Here is a 17,914-nt window from a genome sequence, read left to right as displayed (position 1 = left end):
AGGGCCGGAGCCTTTTAGCCCCCCCGCCTGGCTGCCTCTGGCTGCAGACTCCTGGGCAGAGCAGCGTCGGGGAATCCTTGGAGCTGTCGCCCGTAAGTGCTCCTCCGGGTCATGGGAAGGGGGTGATGCGGGAGGCTGATCAGGATCCAGGCTGCTTTGCTGGGCTCGGGTGCTGCGCAGGCAAGCGAGGCCACCCCACACAGCCATCTGGAATGGCCCCTGAGGGGGCAGAGTGGGGGGGCAAGGCTATGGCTACAGCTACAGTGAGAAGCTGGGCTGAGAGGGCTTCCCCTTGCCGGTCCGTCCAGCCCCATCCCCCGTCCAGTCCCGTTCCCAACCCCGGTTGGGCGTCTGACCTGCCGGGGGTGGGTGCGGGGGGAGAGGCGCTCTGGCGAAGGCGGGGGGGGGGGAGCTGTGCTTGCACAAGAGCGGCGCTTGCACGAACGCCTGGGGAGGGGAAGGGCGGCGAGCAGGAGAGCGTCGGAACTGCGGGGAACGGGGCGCTGCCCTTGAGGAACGGCGGGGGCCCTTGCCGTGGGCATTTCCTTTTGGCGCTGACCGAGACATCCCTGAATCGCTCTGCAGGCTGTCCCGCCTGGCCTGCCGTGGTCACAGGAAACGGGGTGTGTGTGGAATTCACCCGAAGCTCGGGGGGAACTCGGGCTAGGAGCGGAACCTGGAGGAGGCGTGGCGGGGTGTATAAAGCGGCTGCCGCCCCGGCGTTCGCCAACGCAGCGAGGCTGGGGTGCGGAAGCGGCCGCAGGCTGGAGGTCTGCTTCCGGACAAGGGCAGAAGAAAGGCTGGAAGCCGTGGCTCGGCCGGCCGCAGAACAGCTGGACTCGGCGCACCTGAGGCGCGCCGCGCTTGTGGTTTGAGTGTGAGAGTGGCCGTGGCTGCATGATACCTGCTCGTCCCCGACCCCAGGCGCTGTACGCGGGCGCGTGCCCAATCCCTCCCGGCTCGCCCGCCGGCCCGCGCTCATCCCTCCGACGTTCGACAGCCCGAGACTACGAAGCTAGAAACGCTGCTTCTGCCTCCTTGCCCGGGTGACCGGGCAGGGAAGGCCGTGGCCGTGGCCGTGGCCGTGGCCGTGGCCGTGGCCGTGGCCGCCCCGGGTGCACGGGCGGCTGGAGCACAGGATAGGCGACAACGTGCACTCAGAATGAATCCTCCTGCTGCTGCTGCTGCTGCTGCCGCCACTGCTTTGCAGCTCCCAGTTAGCAAAAGGCGCAAGCAGCTATTGGCAGCTTGGCAGGCTATTGCCAGTCTCTAGAGAGGCTGGTGGGCATCCGCCCTCTCCCAGCTAGCCAGCAAAGACAGACATAGCGCCTGCGCTTCAGCAGCAGAGGGGCCTTTGTGAACCCGGGGGTGTGGGTTTGAGAAATCTCTCCACTCAGCCCTTGTGGGTGGAATGGCGGAATAGGAAATGGGCGGAATAGGCAGTTCGCAGGAACTTTTGCATCCCAGGCGACAGGAGGCCTGGAGGAGCCAATGGAAGCCTTAGCCCACTGTGTGGCAGGGCCTTCCATCGCTGTCTGTCGTCCTGCTCTCTGTGTTTGGATCTGCAACTGGGGAAGAGCCCCGGCCACCTCACCTCCCTGCCTTTCCCTCCCCAGATCCTCCTCTTGCAGACATGGCAAACAAGGGGCCTTCCTTTGGGCTGAGCAGAGACGTTCAGGCCAAGATTGAGAAGAAATATGACGACGAGCTGGAAGAGCGCCTGGTCGAGTGGGTGGTGGCCCAGTGTGGGCCCGACGTGGGGCGCCCTGAACGTGGGAGGCTGGGCTTCCAAGTCTGGCTGAAGAACGGCATTGTAAGCATCGGGGCACCTCGGCTGCCCTGCCTTCTGGCCTGGATTCAGCTGGCAGTGGCTCTGGGCAAGCTCAGGCCCTGGTATCGAGCATCCCCTGCCACTTTGGAAGGTGTGGCCTCCACCTGTGCCGTGGCCCAGAAGTGGGGTGGGGGGAGAGGAAGGCTGGGGAGGTTCAGCCCTGGTCTTTGGGTCAGGCCCCGTTCTGGTGTTACCTGTACCCTTGAGTAAGCCACGGCCCTTGCTTGCTGCCTTGGCAGATCCTCGGGAAGTTGGTCAACAGCCTATACCCCAGTGGCTCCAAGCCTGTGAAGATCCCAGATCCTCCCCCTACAATGGTCTTCAAGCAGATGGAGCAAATTTCCCACTTCCTGAAGGCGGCAGAGGACTACGGGGTGGTGAAGACAGACATGTTCCAGACAGTGGATCTCTTTGAAGGTGGGAGGCTGTGGGAGGCTGTGGGCGGGGGTGAGCTTTGTTCCATTGCTCAGAGCCAGAATTCAAGATATTCCCCATACCTCTGAAAGGCTGGGACTCGGTTGTAACAGTCCGTCTTCCAGGGTGACCAAGAAGGTCCCCCTCGGCTTCACGTTCAGCAAATGGAAGCAGAGGTGGAAATGGCAGCAAAAATAGCATGCTGAATTAGGGAACCCCCCACAAGGACCCGCTTCCTGGTCAGCAGGGGGGCTTTCGAAACAGGGGCAGCCTCAGCCCCAAAGGCCACATTGGGGGTTCCAGTGGTCTTTCCCTGGAGGGCTGCTCCTGGGCAAGGCAAGGGCTGCAGCAGAGGCTGAGCTAGGCCACCCCTCCAGTAGAGAAATGCAGGGGAGCCTGGAAGGCCTTGCTGAAGCAGGGCTCTGCCCTCAGGCCCCCTTTGCTTTTCCATCCAGCCAAGGATATGGCGGCTGTTCAGCGGACCCTGATGGCCTTGGGGAGCCTGGCCGTGACCAAGAACGACGGGAATTACCGCGGCGACCCATCATGGTTCATGAAGTAAGTGTCAGCAGCAGGTGCCCCCAATAGCCTGTTTTGACCAGGGCAGTGTGACCCACCAAGTGCCCCAAACTCAGACTTCGCCTTTGCTCCAAGGGGAGAGTCCCAGCTGGCACCTTTGCAGAGGGCGCGTTTTACAGGGCAATGTTGTCTTTGTGTGATGACGCTTCTTTGCAGGAAGAGATTCCCCCTGCCAATTTCTAGTTGCAGACGTTGCCTTCATGCCAAGGAAGCAGAAACGTAGCTTGCTGGGTGGACTGGGGGCGGTGGCGGCGGCAGCAGCGCTTGCCATCCTGAACTGCTTCTGCCCCATTGTGAATCCAACTTTTCCCTCCCCAGGAAAGCCCAGGAGAACAGACGGGACTTCTCCGAGAGCCAGCTGAAACAGGGCAAGAACGTGATTGGCCTGCAGATGGGCTCCAACCAAGGCGCGTCGCAGGCAGGCATGACAGGCTATGGCCGACCCCGGCAGATCATCAGCTAAGCCAAGTCTGGCTGCCGCGCTGCCCTCCCCCACCCAGCCGGCCTTCCCGCTCTTGCTAACAGCCCAGCAAACTTCAGTGCCCCTGCTGCTGGGCTGCGGCATTCTGCAGGGAACCTCCCTGCCGTGCCCCTAAGCGGGTCCCAGAAAGGGCCCTGTGCCCGAGGACTCCTGCTGCTGCTGCATAGCAACAGCTGGCTGGCCAGGCAGCCAACTTGCTCCAGTGCCATGGCCTCTGCATGCTCCCTGCTTCACCCCACACACACACCCAGCCCGCTTTGGCCATGCCACGCACCCCGGTGCTGCTGGAAGACCCCCCAAGCTGCAGAATTGAACTTGGCTGAAGTTGCCCCAGCAAGGAGCCTCCTCTTGACAGACCCTGCCAGGAGCATGGAACAGAGCCTGCTCCTTTGTACTGTTTTTTTTTGGTTCATCAAATTAAAAACTATGAATCTTTTAGGTTCCTTGGCTACAACTTGAGTTTCCTCTTCTTCTCTGCTGCCACTATGATGCTAGGAAAAGCTTTGGCCAGCAGAACGGCTGGACCAGAAGGACACAGAAAGCGGGTCAAAGGCTGCCTCCTGCTTGGCTGGGCTGCTCTGCAGGAGGAACTTCCATGGCCAGGCCAGGGCGAGTCCTAGTGCCCCTAACTGGGACAACTTGGGGGCAGAGAGGCCGGGGGTTGGGCCAGAGACGTCCCACAGCAGCAGCCTTTTCGTGCCCCCGGGGCCAATTCCTAGGACTTGTGAGGAAGGAGCATGGCTGGGCAGCAGGAGCCCTGCCTCTCCACCTGCAGGAGCAGATTGCTGTGGGAGGCGGGAAGGAGGAGCAGAGGGGACTGGGGGTGCTGCTCCTGGCCCAGAGCCCAGCAGTGCCAGCTATAAGCGGGGGACAACATCAGAGAATTTTCATGGGTTTATTTTGGAAAAGTGCAAAAGAATTCTGATTGCTGCTCGTTCAAAACCAGAAAAATCACCACTCAAACGTTCTCCAAGCCAGAGGATGGCTTTGGGAGAGTCCCCAGAAAGACTCACGGAGGTGGGTCACAGCAGTCTCGGTGGCAGAACCCGTCCAGCGCCCTCGGAGCAGGGCTCCCACCCTGGCCCACAGCAGCGGCTGGCGGTGCTCCCACGAGCGAGGCAAGCGCAGGGTCTATGGCAAAGTCGGACTGGGTTCCAGGCAGGAGGCACAGCTGGCCGGAAGGAGAAGTGGGATAAGGCAGCGGGTTGGCAAGACCAGGGCCTGCCAGGTAGCATGGGCGAGAAGTGGCACACCGGGGTGCTCCATGGACCCAGTTCACAGCCACAGCCCCATTCAGGCTTGCACAGCCCCTCTCCTCTGTGCCTGCACGCTGGACGCCTCTCATCCTCCACCAGCCCAGTCTTCTTGCCCCCACGCTGGCCAGCTGGGGCCCAGGAATCCCCTCTGGCCTGATGCGTGGGGAAGAGGGGACAAGCACAGCCAAGGGGGCCAGAGAAAAACTGAGCTGCTCTGGGACAGGGGAGGCCTCTCAGCTGAGCTCTGAAGCAGGAGGCGGCAGCACTAGCATTCTCAGCAAGCCATGGCCGAGGTAGACTGCTCCTGCTCCAGGAGGTTTAGCAATTCTCTCCCCAGTGAGGGCCTTGAGATCCCCAGCCTTCCTCGAGGCCTCGCAGGTCCGGGGGCAGCTGCTCGGCTCCAACCTCGGCCTCTGCTTCCTTGCACAGGGGTACAGTGTCCTCCATCACAGCTGAGTCTTCCGGGCTCTTTGCAGCCCGGCGGCTGCGGGCTGGGAGGTTGAAGGCCACGTTGTTGCACGTCAGGAATATTTCAAGCATGTAATAGAAGGTCCAGAAGACAGCAAAGCAGCCAAGCAGCATCAGGGTCTGGGAAGGAAGCGACAAGGCTCAGGCCAAGCACACAGACCCTCCTCCACATGGGCAGCACCCTCTGGCACTCCCAGCCTCTGGTTGGGATCAAGACCCTCCCCAAAGTTGGACGCACTCTGCTTACCACCCAGGGGCTTCTGTCTCCTAGCCCTCCCCTACAAAGCAGGGCAGGCTCCTGGCTGACCCTGGCAGCCCACTAGACCCCAGCTGGTGCCTTCTCTCCCATCACCCGCCCAGCCATGCCTGCAAGGAAGGGCTGTCACCTTGAGGGTGTTGGCAGTGATGGCATAGGGCTCCTGCTCGGGGATCCGGAGGCCCAGGGGACAAGGCAAGACAAAGTCCTTGTTTAGGAACTGACCACTCATCGCCTTCTCCAGCAGCCTGCAGGGGGAGAGGAGCCTTGCTGGTCACTAAAGGACAATGTGGGGACCTCTGCCCCCTCCACTGGCAGCCGAGGGAAATGACTTTCTTCCACCCCTCCAGAAAGTCACATGTTCAGCTACCATCTCAAGGCAGATCATACAAAGAGCCGAATCGCTCACTGCTACTGCAAGATGAAGGTGCCCAAGTGCATAGCAGAGTTCTGGCCACCCCAAGGATGACCCCCTCCCTCCCTCCCTGGATGGGGGAACCAGGTTGGCCAGGCTTTGCAAAGTTGGTGCTGGGCCTGGGGGAGCGACCAGCCCCTCCTGCTTTTCCAGACGAGCGGCTTTCACGCTGCACACTCCCCCCGCGCACCCCACCCCTGGTCTCGCCAGCTCAGCATGTTTTGCTCTCCTCCAAGCAGCCCTTGGACTCCTCAGGCAAAGGCAAGGCCTTTTGGAACTTTCCCTAGAATGACAGGGGAATCTCCCATGGGCACAGCCATTGCGAAGTCTTTCTGCTGAAGAGCCCCCTGCGAGACAGTTCTGGCACCGGCTGTTGTCTGTCCTCTCACCTCTGTCGCTCCTGGATCTGCATAGGGGTCCATGATGAGCCGTAGAGGGTCAGCTGCCACTGATCCAGCCTGCCTGCTCTCAGCATCTCATCCCCTGAGGAAGAAGAGGGTCACAAAGGACGGGGGGGGGGGGAGAGTGGATGCTTCCCCACAGCACAGGCTGAGGGACAGGAAACTCACCGATGTCGTGGATCATGAGCCGGTAGGTGCCCTGGGCCTCCTCGCCCCAGCAGCGCACAGTTGAGAACGTCCAGTCCACAAAGCCAGTGGGATCTCTGAAGGGAAGGAAGACACGGAGGAGGGTCCTCAGCCCCTGTGGGGAGACAGCGGGGGCTTCTCTCCTTGGCTCCTGACCCTCTCTGGGCCCTGGCAACTCTGTGCCTTTGCAAGAGAAACGCTCCATCGGGCCCTGAATGCCCAACAGGGCCGGCAACTCCCCAGGTGGGCCAGCTGTCTGGACTGGGTAAGATATGCCTCCCCTGGTGGCTGAGGGGATCACCTGCCCCCACTTCAGCACTCCCAGCTCCTCACTGCTGGGGGCCTTCCTCCCCTTTTGCTGCCCGCCCGAGAAGCACTCACGAGTCCATGCTGCGTGCCGTCCCAATCAGGGAATCCATGCCGCTGGGGCAGAGGAGGTGGATCTCCAGATTGCCACGGCGAGGGTGGGTGATGCTCACAGTCACTGCCACGTGCTCCAGCGTCTTCAAGCCTGACAGCTCCAGGTCAGCTTCTGTGACTAAAGGGTGGGGTGGGGGTGGGGGGGAGAGAGAAGTTGGGTCCCAAGTGGCGTGTCTGCAAAGGTCTCCCAACCGAGATGCCTTCCAAAGGCTCTTGGGCACCTGCCGAGGGTGCAAGAGAGCCATTTGTTCTCTCCGAAACCCAGCAACATGGTATTTGCTCCCTGCAAATGCAGACGGCGTTTCTCCTTTCACACCATGAAAGCCCCCAATCAAGGCCCTTTTAAATGAGGATTGGATAAATTCAAGGAGGATCTGGTGGCTGATGTCTGGGCAGCTTTTCTGGCTGAGGAACCTGGAATACTGGCTGCTGGGAAGCCACAAGGGACACAGAGCACTCCCTTCCACAGTCTTTGTAGCCTTCTGGCCACCGTCGGCCCTGGCCACAACAGCCCTGGGCGATTCAAGCTCCCTCCCTGATCGCTGGCGGGAATGCGGGCCTTTGCTCCACCTGTTCCCTTGTAGACCCTCCTCGAGGGGGTGTCAGACAAGAGGGCCCCCAGCACCACCAGCTCCTGGCCCTCAACGCAGGCTTCTAGACACACCCCCGCCCCCCATAACTGAGGAGTCACAAGGGTCAAGGAGCAGCAATTAGCTCCAGGGAAGCATCAGCAGGTACCAAGCCAGAGCAGATCTCTGGCTGAGTCTTGCTAAGAGCCAATAGACAGGGTGGGATTTTCTCCCAGCGGGGGAGGTCCTGTTCTGCAGTAGTGAAGCTTGGAGCATCCCGTTCCCCTCCCGCACCTGGCAGCCAATTGGAGCTACTCCCCCCAGGGCCTGACCCTGAATTCCTCTCCAAGATTTGGCACTTCCCAGCCCTGCGTCTGTTGTTCTGGTCTGATTTGCTTTAGATAATTCCTTATAGGGGAAAGTCTGCCCCTGGAGAGCAAGGCCTGCGCAGAAGCAGGGAACAAGCTCCCTGCCCACCCGGATGGGCTCTGCCGGGCCTCTCCTGCCCCCTGCAACCACAGGCTGAAGGGAGCTGGGGCAAGCAGAGGGCCAGCCGGCTGGCCGATTCCACCGTGACTGGCCATCCCACCAAGCCCCTCTGCTCCCACCTCCCTAGGGGCCCCTCTCCAGTCTGTTCCCCACACAGCTGGTTGCCCCAGGCCGTGATCAAGGATCTTCTTGCCTGGAGAGGCCGCTGGGCTCCCGGGCACCACTGGCACCAACCGGATGCCAAGCCAATTGCAGAAGGGAGCTGCTTCCTCAGAGCCAGGCAGGGAGGGGGCCTGCCAGATGAGGGATGTCTGCCAGTTCCCCTCCTCAGCTCAGCCTAGGGAAAGGCAGCGTGCCTCTGCCGTGGACAGAGTTTGGCCAAACAGAAGCTGCAGCATTGCCTAAAATGGAGAGAGCCAGCTGCGGATCTGGGCAACCGCCATCTCCACCAGCTGGACTGAGCGGGGCTCCAGCGCCCTTGCCCTCCTGCAGCGCTTCTGTGCCCCCTCCCCATATCCGGCCCCCCTACCCCTAAGCCTGGTCCAAGGGAAGGGAGCGGCCTCAGCCTGCCCCTGCCCTGCTTCTGCATGCCCATCGCTGAGCCCCCAGCCCCTGCCCCTCTGCTGCTCCAGGCAGAGGCGGGCTCTCCACATCAGGTTCCTCCCAATAAAACCAGTGGGGCAAGGCCCAGGGTTCCCAAAGGAAGCAGCCCCTCCCTGTCCCCCCGCCACGGAGGCACCACACTGACCGTTCCATGTGGCTTCCAGCTGCCCTGGGTCCAGGGGAATGGCTCTGCTCTCCTTCAAAAGGGGGCTGACGTAGGATGCCAAGTATGGGACAGACTCCCAGACCTGCTGGGGGAGCAAGAGGGGGTCTGGCTTTCCTGTGCCACCAAGACGGCCCCCCATCTGCTCAGCCTTCACAGGCCAGCTTCACACCCGGAATAAAGTAGTGATGCCAGCGTGGCTGCACAGAAAAACATCTGCCCGTTTTTCAGGCTGGAGTGAGAATGCAGGCACCTGAAGGGCAGGGCCACCTTCCCTGTCAGGGATGCCCTGAGCCCCCTGCTGTGCTTCTGGCTGACAGCTGCACTTTCAGGGAGGGAGTCCTGCACCCTTTTCCCAGGGAGGGCTAAAACCAGACCAGAGGAGAGGTCTGCCCACCTCCCCCTTCCAAAACAGAGCTCCCACCCCCAAACACATGGCCCTGAAGCCCAGCGGAGGCAGGGATGTACCTTAGCTGCATTGACCAATCGCCAAGCATTCAGCAGTCCAAATCCATGCTGGTGACTGTGGCTCAGCCCAGCCTGGTTGATGTCCCACTGAGCACGATGGTCTTCATACTGCGGGAGAAGGCAGTGGGGAGAGCTGGTCAAGGCAACCGGCTGGGGCCCTGGGCGGAAGGCAGGGGAAGACCCAGGATGAAGGGCCTTCCTTGCTCCACATGGATTGGGAAGACACGCAGGGTGCAACCCCGAGGTGGCAGGGCAGGAGGGAGAAGTGGCCTGGGCCATGCAAAGGGATAGCACTGGACGCCAAAGTGGGCTCTGGCTCCCAGTGCACTTCAAAGATCTCTGGAGGAAGAGGATCGATCCCCCTCTGAGGGAGCCCAGGACTGAAGCTGCGGGGCTGCCTTGCTCGCCCCCATGAAAAGGCCCCCAGCACCCTGCCCCAGACTGAGTGCCAAGAAGGCAAGGGAGGCTCCAGCCAACGGGAAGACAGCCAGCTCAGGCGCAAACTGGCAGGTGGGGGGCCGGGCACCTGTGGTGGAGGAGGAGGGGGGTCCGAGTGTTGGACTCACCTTGGTGGCTGTGAAGACTATGATGTGTTGGACGTCCCTCCAGGTGAGGCAGGGGCGCACCTGCAGCATGAGGGCAATCAGGCCGGCAGCCAAGGGGGCCGCAGCAGAGGTGCCCGTGTGCCCTTCTGTGCAGCCCGTCCCCCTCTGCAAATCCCAGTCTGTGGTTGCCTGCAGAAAAAAAGGAACTCAGGCATCTGAGGAGCTGGTTAGGAAAAGCCTCCGCTGGGCACGGTCTTTCCTGAGGGGAACCCGTTGGACTCCCAGTCAGGAAGAGGGAGCTCCAGCCAGGCTCAGAGGAGGGCGTGCAGAGGGGAGCTGGTGGCCTCTGGGGGAGGGCAGGGCCTCTGGCCCCTCCGCCCCAGCCAGGCCCCACACGGGACAAGGGCTCCTGGCCCTCGGTCACTCCTTGCCAGGATGGGCTCTGGGCTGCTTCCAACCTGGACTAAGACTTCTGGCTACTGAGGAGGACCTGGGCTGGGCATGTAACCAGGTTTCCTGCTATCCAGCAGCCAAACCCTGGCGCGGCTTTGCCTGACCCGGCAGAGAACAGAGCGTAACTCCACCCACAGAGCAACCTGCCCCCCCCCACCCTGGATGCCCCGAGAGGTTGGTCGTGAGTGCCCGGCCTTCCTTCTGCGGGGCCTCTGCACAGGGCCTCCTTCCATCCTTCCTCCCAGGCCTGACCTCACAAGGGCTGCCAGAAGAGGCACCTCCCTTTCACAAGGGAAAGATCAGGAACCCCCTTCCTCTTCCAGCCCTCTGAAGGGTCACAAGGAGAAAGAGCGCGCTGGACTCCAGGGCCAGGCTTTCGCTTCGGTGTCTCAGAGGGGGAAAGACCATCCAGCGGCTGTTCCACGCGGGTGACCAGAATGGAAAAGGGGGAAACGGTTGACCCCCCAATGAAACACCGGCTGTGCCTGGGGGAGGTGTGAACGTTACACCCAGTTCTGCCGGGGTTGTGAGTGGGCGCCAATCCTGCCACCCCCTGCCCCTCCCTTCTGGCTTGGTCGGGCTGCTGTGGGAGGCAGCCTGAAGGCAGGGGAAGGCAGCCCATCACTGCAGGTTTGTGAACTTCGGGAAACATGTTTTATGGCAGCGAGAAGCGACTTGATGGCCTCATCCTCTGATCCAGTCTTTACGGCTATACCGACTGAAGCCTGCTTTCAATCCTTTGCACTGGCCATCTTGCTGCCACAGGACACGGTTTGCCAGGCAGGCTCACCTAACTGAGGTTTTGCTCCCTTTTGTCAGCTGCAATTTCTACTTGGATCCTGGAAATCCATCATCAAACAAGCACTTGCTCTGCCAGGAAACACCAGCGGGTGCCAAGAAGCTCGGTGAAATTCTTCCCATTAAGGGAACATAGGAACATCGACACCCTGAGGGGTCTGGCAGAAAAACCAAAACTCCCTGGTCGATTTGCTGGCCCTAGGAGGATATCTGACAGGGCTGGAGGGACGCACAGAGCACCGCTTGTCCAGGCAGGCAGCGTGGGCCCTGGCCCTCTCATCCTCCTGCTTCGCCGCCCTGTCCTCCTGCTGACTCTGCGGCTCTCTGGACTTGGCCCAGGTGGCCTCCCCGCCTGACTCAAACATTAAGGGCTCAGCATCCCCCAGAGCAGAGTCCCACTGAAACCAGACAGAAAGGGACCCCCAAGGCAGTGGCAGCAGCAGAGGAGAGGCAAACAGCTGCCCATATGAAAAGCTGCAGTTGCTGCAACAGGAGACCTGGCCTCAAAGGCATCCCAAAACAGAGGCCTCCCTTTCCCCAACGTCCTCTGGGAGAGGGGGTAGGATCTGAGGCTCCTGTGGCCTCTGCACAAAAGAGAGAGCAGGCAGTTGGGGGCTTGGGAGCAGCCCCTGGCACCTGCGGGGCTCAGCAGGGACATTCTCTGCCTGTGGCTGGCGAGAGAGGAGATGCGAGCGAGGTGGCTCTGGAAGAAAGGAGGGTGCAGCTTAGCTCTGCCTCCCCAACAGCCCACCTGGGAGGGGCCAGCAGGACGCTGGGAACCCCCCTTGAGATTCAAAAGGAGACAAGGCCACACCAGTGCTGAGGAAGGGTGGGCAGACAGGGGGCTTGGGCGGGTTCTACTCACAATGCTCCTCATCAACTTGTCGCCCCCACTGAAGGTCACAGCCAGCATGGAGGCGCACTCCTCGGCGTAGAACGGCTTGTAACCCATCTCATCCACGGCGCCTGAGGGACAGATGGGACAAGACCTGACGATGGGATGGGCACTTCCTTGGGACCGCAGGAGCCAACCTTCCCTTGGTGTGCTGTTGGCTCAGGCTTGTGTGGTCCTTTCCCAGGGGACCAGCCCTGCCAGCCAGGGTTGTCTTGCTGTTGGACAGAGCCTCTGAACTGCAGTAGCCCCCAAGGGCCCATTGCCTCGCTTGCAGCCAGCGGCCTGGCTGCCACCTCTGCGAACCGCACACCCTTCAGGGGATCCTGCAGCCAGAAGGCACCTTAGGCCAAGGAACCCAACTTCACACAGGGACACAAGTTGACCCGTGCCCGATGGTCAGCCTCCCCCTGAACAGACACCAGGACCCCTAGGCCCAGCCTTCCTCAGGCCTGCTGAAATCGCTCGGCTGGGCTGGGCAAACTGCTGGCAACATCCCAGCTGGACCCAGCTTCAAAAGCAGGCGACCCCAGCACTGACTAAGCCATTACCGATGGTGACTGTGTAGATGGAGTTGGCGTAGCCGTCATAGTTGCAGTTGTCGTTGTGATGCCCTCCATTGCCACTTGCTACCACAAAGATGCTACCAAAGCCTCGCCGGCCAGCAATCACACCATGCTGCAAGGCAGCCTGTGGAAAGGAGGAAGCAGGCGAGCGCTAGGGGAGGGGGCCGCAGGAACACAAGCCCCGCCCCCGCCGAAGCTTCAGCCCCTCATTCTGCCCAGCTGGGCCGGCTGAAAACCCCGGCAGAAAAAGACTAGACTGCAGAAGCTTATCAGCTGCCTGGCCCTATAAATGCCAGGGCACCGGGTGCCACCCCGGGCCCTCATCCTCTGCCTCCCTGCAAGCAATGGGCACAGAACCCCGGGCAGCCGTGTTCCTTCATACCTTCCCAAGCTGGTGGGGGCCGTCCACTGTTTTGCCATCGTCATCTGGGCCCCAGCTGCAAAGAAAGAGGCAGAGAAGACCATTCAAAGTCCTGGGGCGGGGGGGGGGGGCAAGGGCCTGGGCTTAGCATTCCTCCATCCCCAAGAAATAGAGGAGCAATGGGACTGCCGGTGGCAATACGACTAAGCAAGAGGTGAGCCAGAGTTTGCTTTCCTCCGTTGCCTGTAGGAAAAACCAGGAGAGGACAGAAGGTCTATGGAGGACCCCCCAGTGCCTCTAGGGCAATTCGCAAGCAGCCAGACCCCCTCCTGGGGCAGAGCTTGGGCACTAATGCTGCCCATGTTACTCCCTACACCAAGTACTGCGCCTTCCTGCAAACCTGCAACTGTAGATGTCGTTGATCTGGTAGTGCTTGTTGAAAGCAATCGCCTCCAGGCTGTCCGTGAGTGGGCCGTCCAGCACGCGGATCCCTGCGGAACATGAAGCTCCGCGTTATTCACCTGGCCTGGAGCAGCATGTGCCAGCTCAGAGCCACCCCACCCAGAAGGCAGGCGGTGTGCCTGCCCACATGCCCGCCTCCCTTTAGTTGCCCCCCTGCTGCGATTTTCCCAACCGTTAAATGGGACAAAAGGCGTCGGGCGTGGGCAGTTCTAGCAAGAACCAAGAGAAGAGTTACGCTGCAACACACTCCAGGAGCTCTGCAAAAAGCCCATCCTGAGGAAGGGGGGGCAAGCCAGCCAGCAGGACGCACGGGAGGCACCAAGGAAGGAGTCGGAGGAGCCACCCTCACCCCGGGGCGGGATGGAACGGGAAGGGCCGCGTGGGCCATCCTGCTTCAGCTGCCTCCGAAGGCTCCTGTCCCCCCGGCTGCTGCTGGAGCCGTTCAGCCCCACCCGTCTGTGGCTTGGTCCAAAGCACGCAAGGAGCACAGCAGCTTCTAGGAGGGGGGCAAGCGGCTCCTGCGCTGAGCATGGCCTCTCTCTGAGCAGCAGGCCCTATGAAAGCGCAGAGCAGGTCGGAGAAAAAACACACTTCCCGTAAACCCAATTACGCTCAAATCTGCTGAACGTTGCTACTCTCGCTAGATAATTTTCCCCCTTGGCCACTTTAAAAATCACCGTTTGGTGGCAGTTTCTGGAGTGGGCTGAACCTCACCACGTTGGTTTCTGACCTGCTGCAGGGAAGGTTTGCCACCAGGGAGCCACAGTTGTTCGTGGACGCGCACGTGCTAATTTCTCCAAGATCAACCGAGCTCCGAGTTAAGCCAGGCTGTCCAGGAAGCACCACCTGGGAGCAAGCCGGTGTTGCTTCTGGTACGGCTTGCAACAGCCAGCTCTCCAACGAAATGCTTCTGCGGGAGTTGCCACGTGCAAGCGCCTCGCCGAACAGCTGCCCCCAGCTCTCCCTGAGCCCTGCTCTTTTCTGCCCGCCCCCCCCGGCACGCAGCGTCCCTGCTGAAAACGTCTGCAAGGTGCTTTCAGGGCAATTCCTCCAGCTGCTCCGAGAGGAACTGGTCTCCACACGCCTTAACGGCCAAGCCAGGGCCCAGGAGCTGCGACAGAGGCAACCTTTGCGCAGGCAGGAGGGACCACCGTACAAGGGAGAGCCAGCACCCCCTGCTGTACGGAGGTGGGAGAGCAGCCTCCTGCACTTCCAGAGCAGGAGCATCAGCAGATGTAGCTGCAACAACTGCAGCTCCCTCACTCTGCACAACACCCCCCCCGTGCCACAAGGGGAGTTCTGGTAAGGGCACTTGGCATACCACAGCCTCACACAGCTCACCTCCACGTCTAGAACCTGCAGAGCAGCCTTGCCATGCAATGCCAGAGCACAGCATCCCCATGGACGCTGCAGCCGTGCTGTCCCGCTCACAGACTGTCTTGCGTGCCCTCTGACTGCTCAAGTGGCCAGACCCCTTTCCCCTCCCAAACAAAGGCTGAGTTCAGGAACGACAGCTCACCGGAGATCGCCCTTCCAGCCCGTACTCTGCTCTAACAGGACAGCAGGTCCCCAGCCCAGGACCCACAGGAAGTCTGCAGGTGAACCCCCGTGGAATCAGCACCAACCCACTCCAAGCGTTTCACAGACCCTCAGCAAGTAACACACCAGACGGTAATCCCGTTGGAGAAGACGTTCCCCCAACAGGCCGGCGGCAATGCAGACGCTGCCCTTCGCAGGCTGCCATCCAGCTCCTGCTGTGGTTCCTGCCTTTGCTGCCAGGGGAGCAGGTGCCACCTCGCCTGCCTCTGCCCCACACTCCATCACGGCCCGCCTATTCACGTCACAGCCTCTCCTCAGCAACCGCAACCCTGGTTGTTGCGGGATTGCCCCGACGGTGGACGCGAAGCACGATATTAATTTTTATGCTGCCATCTGCAGAGCTTCTGGTTATTCAGGGAACCTAACGCACGTGACCTCATCACCCCCATGATTCTACAAGACATGGCCCTCTGCAGCTCCCCCACGCTCCACAACTAAGGATGCTCCCCTGCTCCTCCCCTGGGCTCGCTCGCTCAGCTGCACCCCCCCCCAAAAGTTCTCCCCCAAGAGCCCCGCTCCTCCCCTGCAGAAGTCATGAAGGAGCAGCACCTGCAATCCGGCTGCCGTAGGCAACGCCCACGGCGCAGAAGCTGTTGTTGGAGACAGCCGCAATTTCCCCAGCGCAGCGGGTCCCGTGGCGGTTGCCGTTCTCCTCGTCGGGGTGGGGCATGGGGTCTGGGTCGTTGGAGTTCAAGTCGTAGCTGCCTTCCGGGCTCTGAAAGAGAGGGCAGCACCAAGGCCCCTTCTCTCGTCAACACACAGCTTGGAACCCGCCCCCAAAGAACGAGAAGCTGGCAAAGAGACAGATTCCTGCCCGCGGCTTAGCCCGGCATTTCCCAAACTCCGAGGGACTCCAGGGTCCAGCATTCCTGGCCAGCATAACCAAAAACCCAACCAATCTGGTGCTCCTCCAAAGGACGCGAAACAGCTGCATCTCAGCTCCTCAGAAGCTCTACTGCGCTGCCCTGAGCCTCGGCTGGCAGTCCTCCTGAGAGGAAACTCAGCAGGGCAGGAAAACTGGGCCACGGCCCCCTTCCGGATAAGAAAGGCCGTCTGCTTCATCCATGTCCACTGAGCTGTCCGCCCCGCTCCCCCAAGAGTCTGCCCAACGATTTCAGGGCTGAGAACCCGCCTGGCGGCCTTCCCTAAAGGCCCCTCAGCCCAGCCCCAGAGCAGCTGTTTCAAGGGCTGCCTCTGAACTCACCTGGAGCCCCACTGCCCCTGCTCCCCCAGCCAGGGCTCTCCTGCCCGTTCCTCACAGAGGCTGGCTGAGCCCAGGGGCCACCTCGAAACACTCCCCAAACCTGCACAGCCTGAAAGCCCAGCCCAGACCACACACACCCTGGCTCTCTGGCTGAGAGAGGAAGACGCTGCTCCCCCCAGACCAGAACCACAACTCCCTCGGGAGTGGGGGTGACCACTCACGTAGTTGGGCTGTATGTCCTTGATGGTGTGTTCCACGCCGTCATCCACAACCACCACCGTCACCCCCTGGCCCGTCACGTTCCGCTCCCACACACCCGTCACATTGACGTCCATCCCGGGCCTCTTGCGATTGTCCTGGTCACCAGAGAGCAGAAAGAAGAGGCTCAAGGGCCCAGCGGGGGGGAGGGGCAGCACCAGCAGAGCCTCCTCCAAAGGGGACAGCTCCGGGAACAGCCCCACCCATCTCAAAGCCTCACCAGCGGCAGAGGCCAATTGCCCCCATTGGGGACCTCCTCTCTTATGGGCTGGTGCCCTGCTTTCCTTGCAAGCAATGGGCAGAGGGGGCTGGAGGAGTTCCCCAAGCAGCTGTTGGCCAGTGTACCCTCTTCCCCCAGTGGCCAAGCTACAGGGCAACCAAGCGTAAGACCATGGAGGAGCAAGACAAAATAGTTTTGGGCCCTTTTTTTAGGGCATGGGGCATCCCTCCTTCATTTTCCTGGCAGCTAAAAAAAGAACGTGGGTGCTGCTGGCAGTACACAGATGCCCTGGCACAGCCCAACCTTGGGGGAACTGCCACACGAGGTCTGGGGAGAGCTGGGGAGAGCAGCAGATAAACCCACACCCTTCCCCCCCCACTTCCCTGCTCCTGGCGCTCCCCAGGCAACTTGCTTACCAGGTGCCATTGCTGTGGGAACTTGGGGTCATTAAAGTGCAGGGTGCGCTTTGAGCGCTTGAGGAGGCGCTGAGCCGCGTGCCATCCCACGCCCGCGTGCCCTGCGAAGAGCGCCTCGGTGGCCTGCCGGACCACTCCTAGCCCTGGGTTCGAGGAGCTGATGGGCTGGTAGGCCAAGAGGTAGTGGCCCTTCAGCTCGCCAATCCGGCCGACGTTGACCAGGCTGGCCTCCCGGGCCAGGTCATCGGCCAGCCAGTCCAGCTCCTCTTCAGGGCCAGTGAGGCGCACGGCCCAAGTCAGGGCCTCTGGGCAGTGGGCCGCTGAGCAGTGCTTGGTCTTCACCCCCGAAGCGCACCTGCCGGGGGGAGGGGGGAGGAGCAGCAGCAGCAGCAGCAGCCGCCGCAGGCGCAAGCGGAGGCGGAGGCGGGCACTCAGGGCAGCCTCCATCACGGCTCTCCATGGCGGGGCCCTGCCCCCTGGGGCAGCATCGGACCAGCAGGCTGCGAGAACCAGGGCGGCCGCGGAGGAGCCCCTGGCTGGCCGAGGGCGCCGGCGCTTCCTCCCCGGCGAGCGCGGTGCGAGCGGTACCCGGCCCTCCGCCGCTCTTCCTCGGGGCGCCGCCTGCGGGGGACAAAGAACAGGAGGGACCACAGCCGGCCGTTTGCGACGGGGCCCTCAGGCGCAGCCCCCGCCAAAGGACCCTCCCCCAGAGTCAGGCCGAGGCCCGGCCCCGCGGGGGGGCCCTCCGGGGAGCCCACGCCGCAGCCCAACCCAGCCCAGCCCAGCCCCGCCCCGGCCGAGGCAGACCGGCGCCCCGCTCTGCTCACCGCGGGCACGGCCCGACGGGCGAGGGCCGCGAGCGATTCGCCGCGGGGAAGGCGGGCAGGGGCGCCTCCGGGCCTCCCCCGCCGCGGCCCGCCAGCCGTCCCCTTCCCCGGCGCGGGGCTGAGCAGGGCCGGCACTGCCGGGCGGGCTTGGCAGGGGCCCCGCGACGCCGCCGCCGCCACCGCGCGCCAAGGGGTACCTACCGCGCGGAGCCGGAGCCGGAGCCGAGTGCGGGGCGGGGTCCGGCGGCGGGGGAGGCGCCCAGGCAGGGGGCGCGTACGTCACGTCCGCCGCCCGGTGAGTCGCTCCCTCCCTG

General features: G+C 62.2%; 2 protein-coding genes across 5 annotated transcripts; one reads left to right on the top strand and one right to left on the bottom strand.

Annotated features, from left to right (window-relative positions):
- The first annotated feature begins 1 nt into the window (after position 1).
- TAGLN (transgelin) lies at positions 2 to 3,753 on the top strand. The gene is made up of 5 exons (XM_063311069.1): positions 2 to 92; positions 1,617 to 1,813; positions 2,071 to 2,248; positions 2,701 to 2,803; positions 3,143 to 3,753. Exons 2-5 carry the CDS (start codon positions 1,634 to 1,636, stop codon positions 3,285 to 3,287), a joined length of 606 nt encoding a protein of 201 aa, XP_063167139.1. The 5' UTR covers positions 2 to 92; positions 1,617 to 1,633; the 3' UTR covers positions 3,288 to 3,753.
- A 435-nt stretch (positions 3,754 to 4,188) lies between these two features.
- PCSK7 (proprotein convertase subtilisin/kexin type 7) lies at positions 4,189 to 17,886 on the bottom strand. 4 transcript variants are annotated; one of them, XM_063311345.1, is made up of 16 exons: positions 17,802 to 17,886; positions 16,774 to 17,394; positions 16,101 to 16,235; positions 15,225 to 15,390; positions 13,015 to 13,105; positions 12,636 to 12,690; positions 12,239 to 12,377; positions 11,661 to 11,761; positions 9,566 to 9,733; positions 9,000 to 9,107; positions 8,514 to 8,616; positions 6,669 to 6,825; positions 6,270 to 6,364; positions 6,090 to 6,183; positions 5,416 to 5,533; positions 4,189 to 5,149 (listed from the first exon to the last, which is right to left on the bottom strand). In XM_063311345.1, the coding sequence occupies exons 2-16, from the start codon at positions 17,218 to 17,220 to the stop codon at positions 4,880 to 4,882; spliced, it is 2,247 nt and encodes a 748-aa protein (XP_063167415.1). In that variant the 5' UTR covers positions 17,221 to 17,394; positions 17,802 to 17,886; the 3' UTR covers positions 4,189 to 4,879. The 4 variants fall into 4 exon arrangements, with proteins under 4 accessions (XP_063167415.1, XP_063167416.1, XP_063167419.1 ...); XM_063311346.1 differs by lacking the exon at positions 17,802 to 17,886 and having other exon boundaries at positions 16,774 to 17,399; XM_063311349.1 differs by lacking the exons at positions 16,774 to 17,394; positions 17,802 to 17,886 and adding an exon at positions 16,358 to 16,541.
- Positions 17,887 to 17,914: the final 28 nt, after the last annotated feature.

Source organism: Candoia aspera, chromosome 9 (assembly GCF_035149785.1).
Source record: "Candoia aspera isolate rCanAsp1 chromosome 9, rCanAsp1.hap2, whole genome shotgun sequence".
NCBI classification, from domain to species: domain Eukaryota; kingdom Metazoa; phylum Chordata; class Lepidosauria; order Squamata; family Boidae; genus Candoia; species Candoia aspera.
This window is presented reverse-complemented; position numbering and strand designations above follow the sequence as displayed.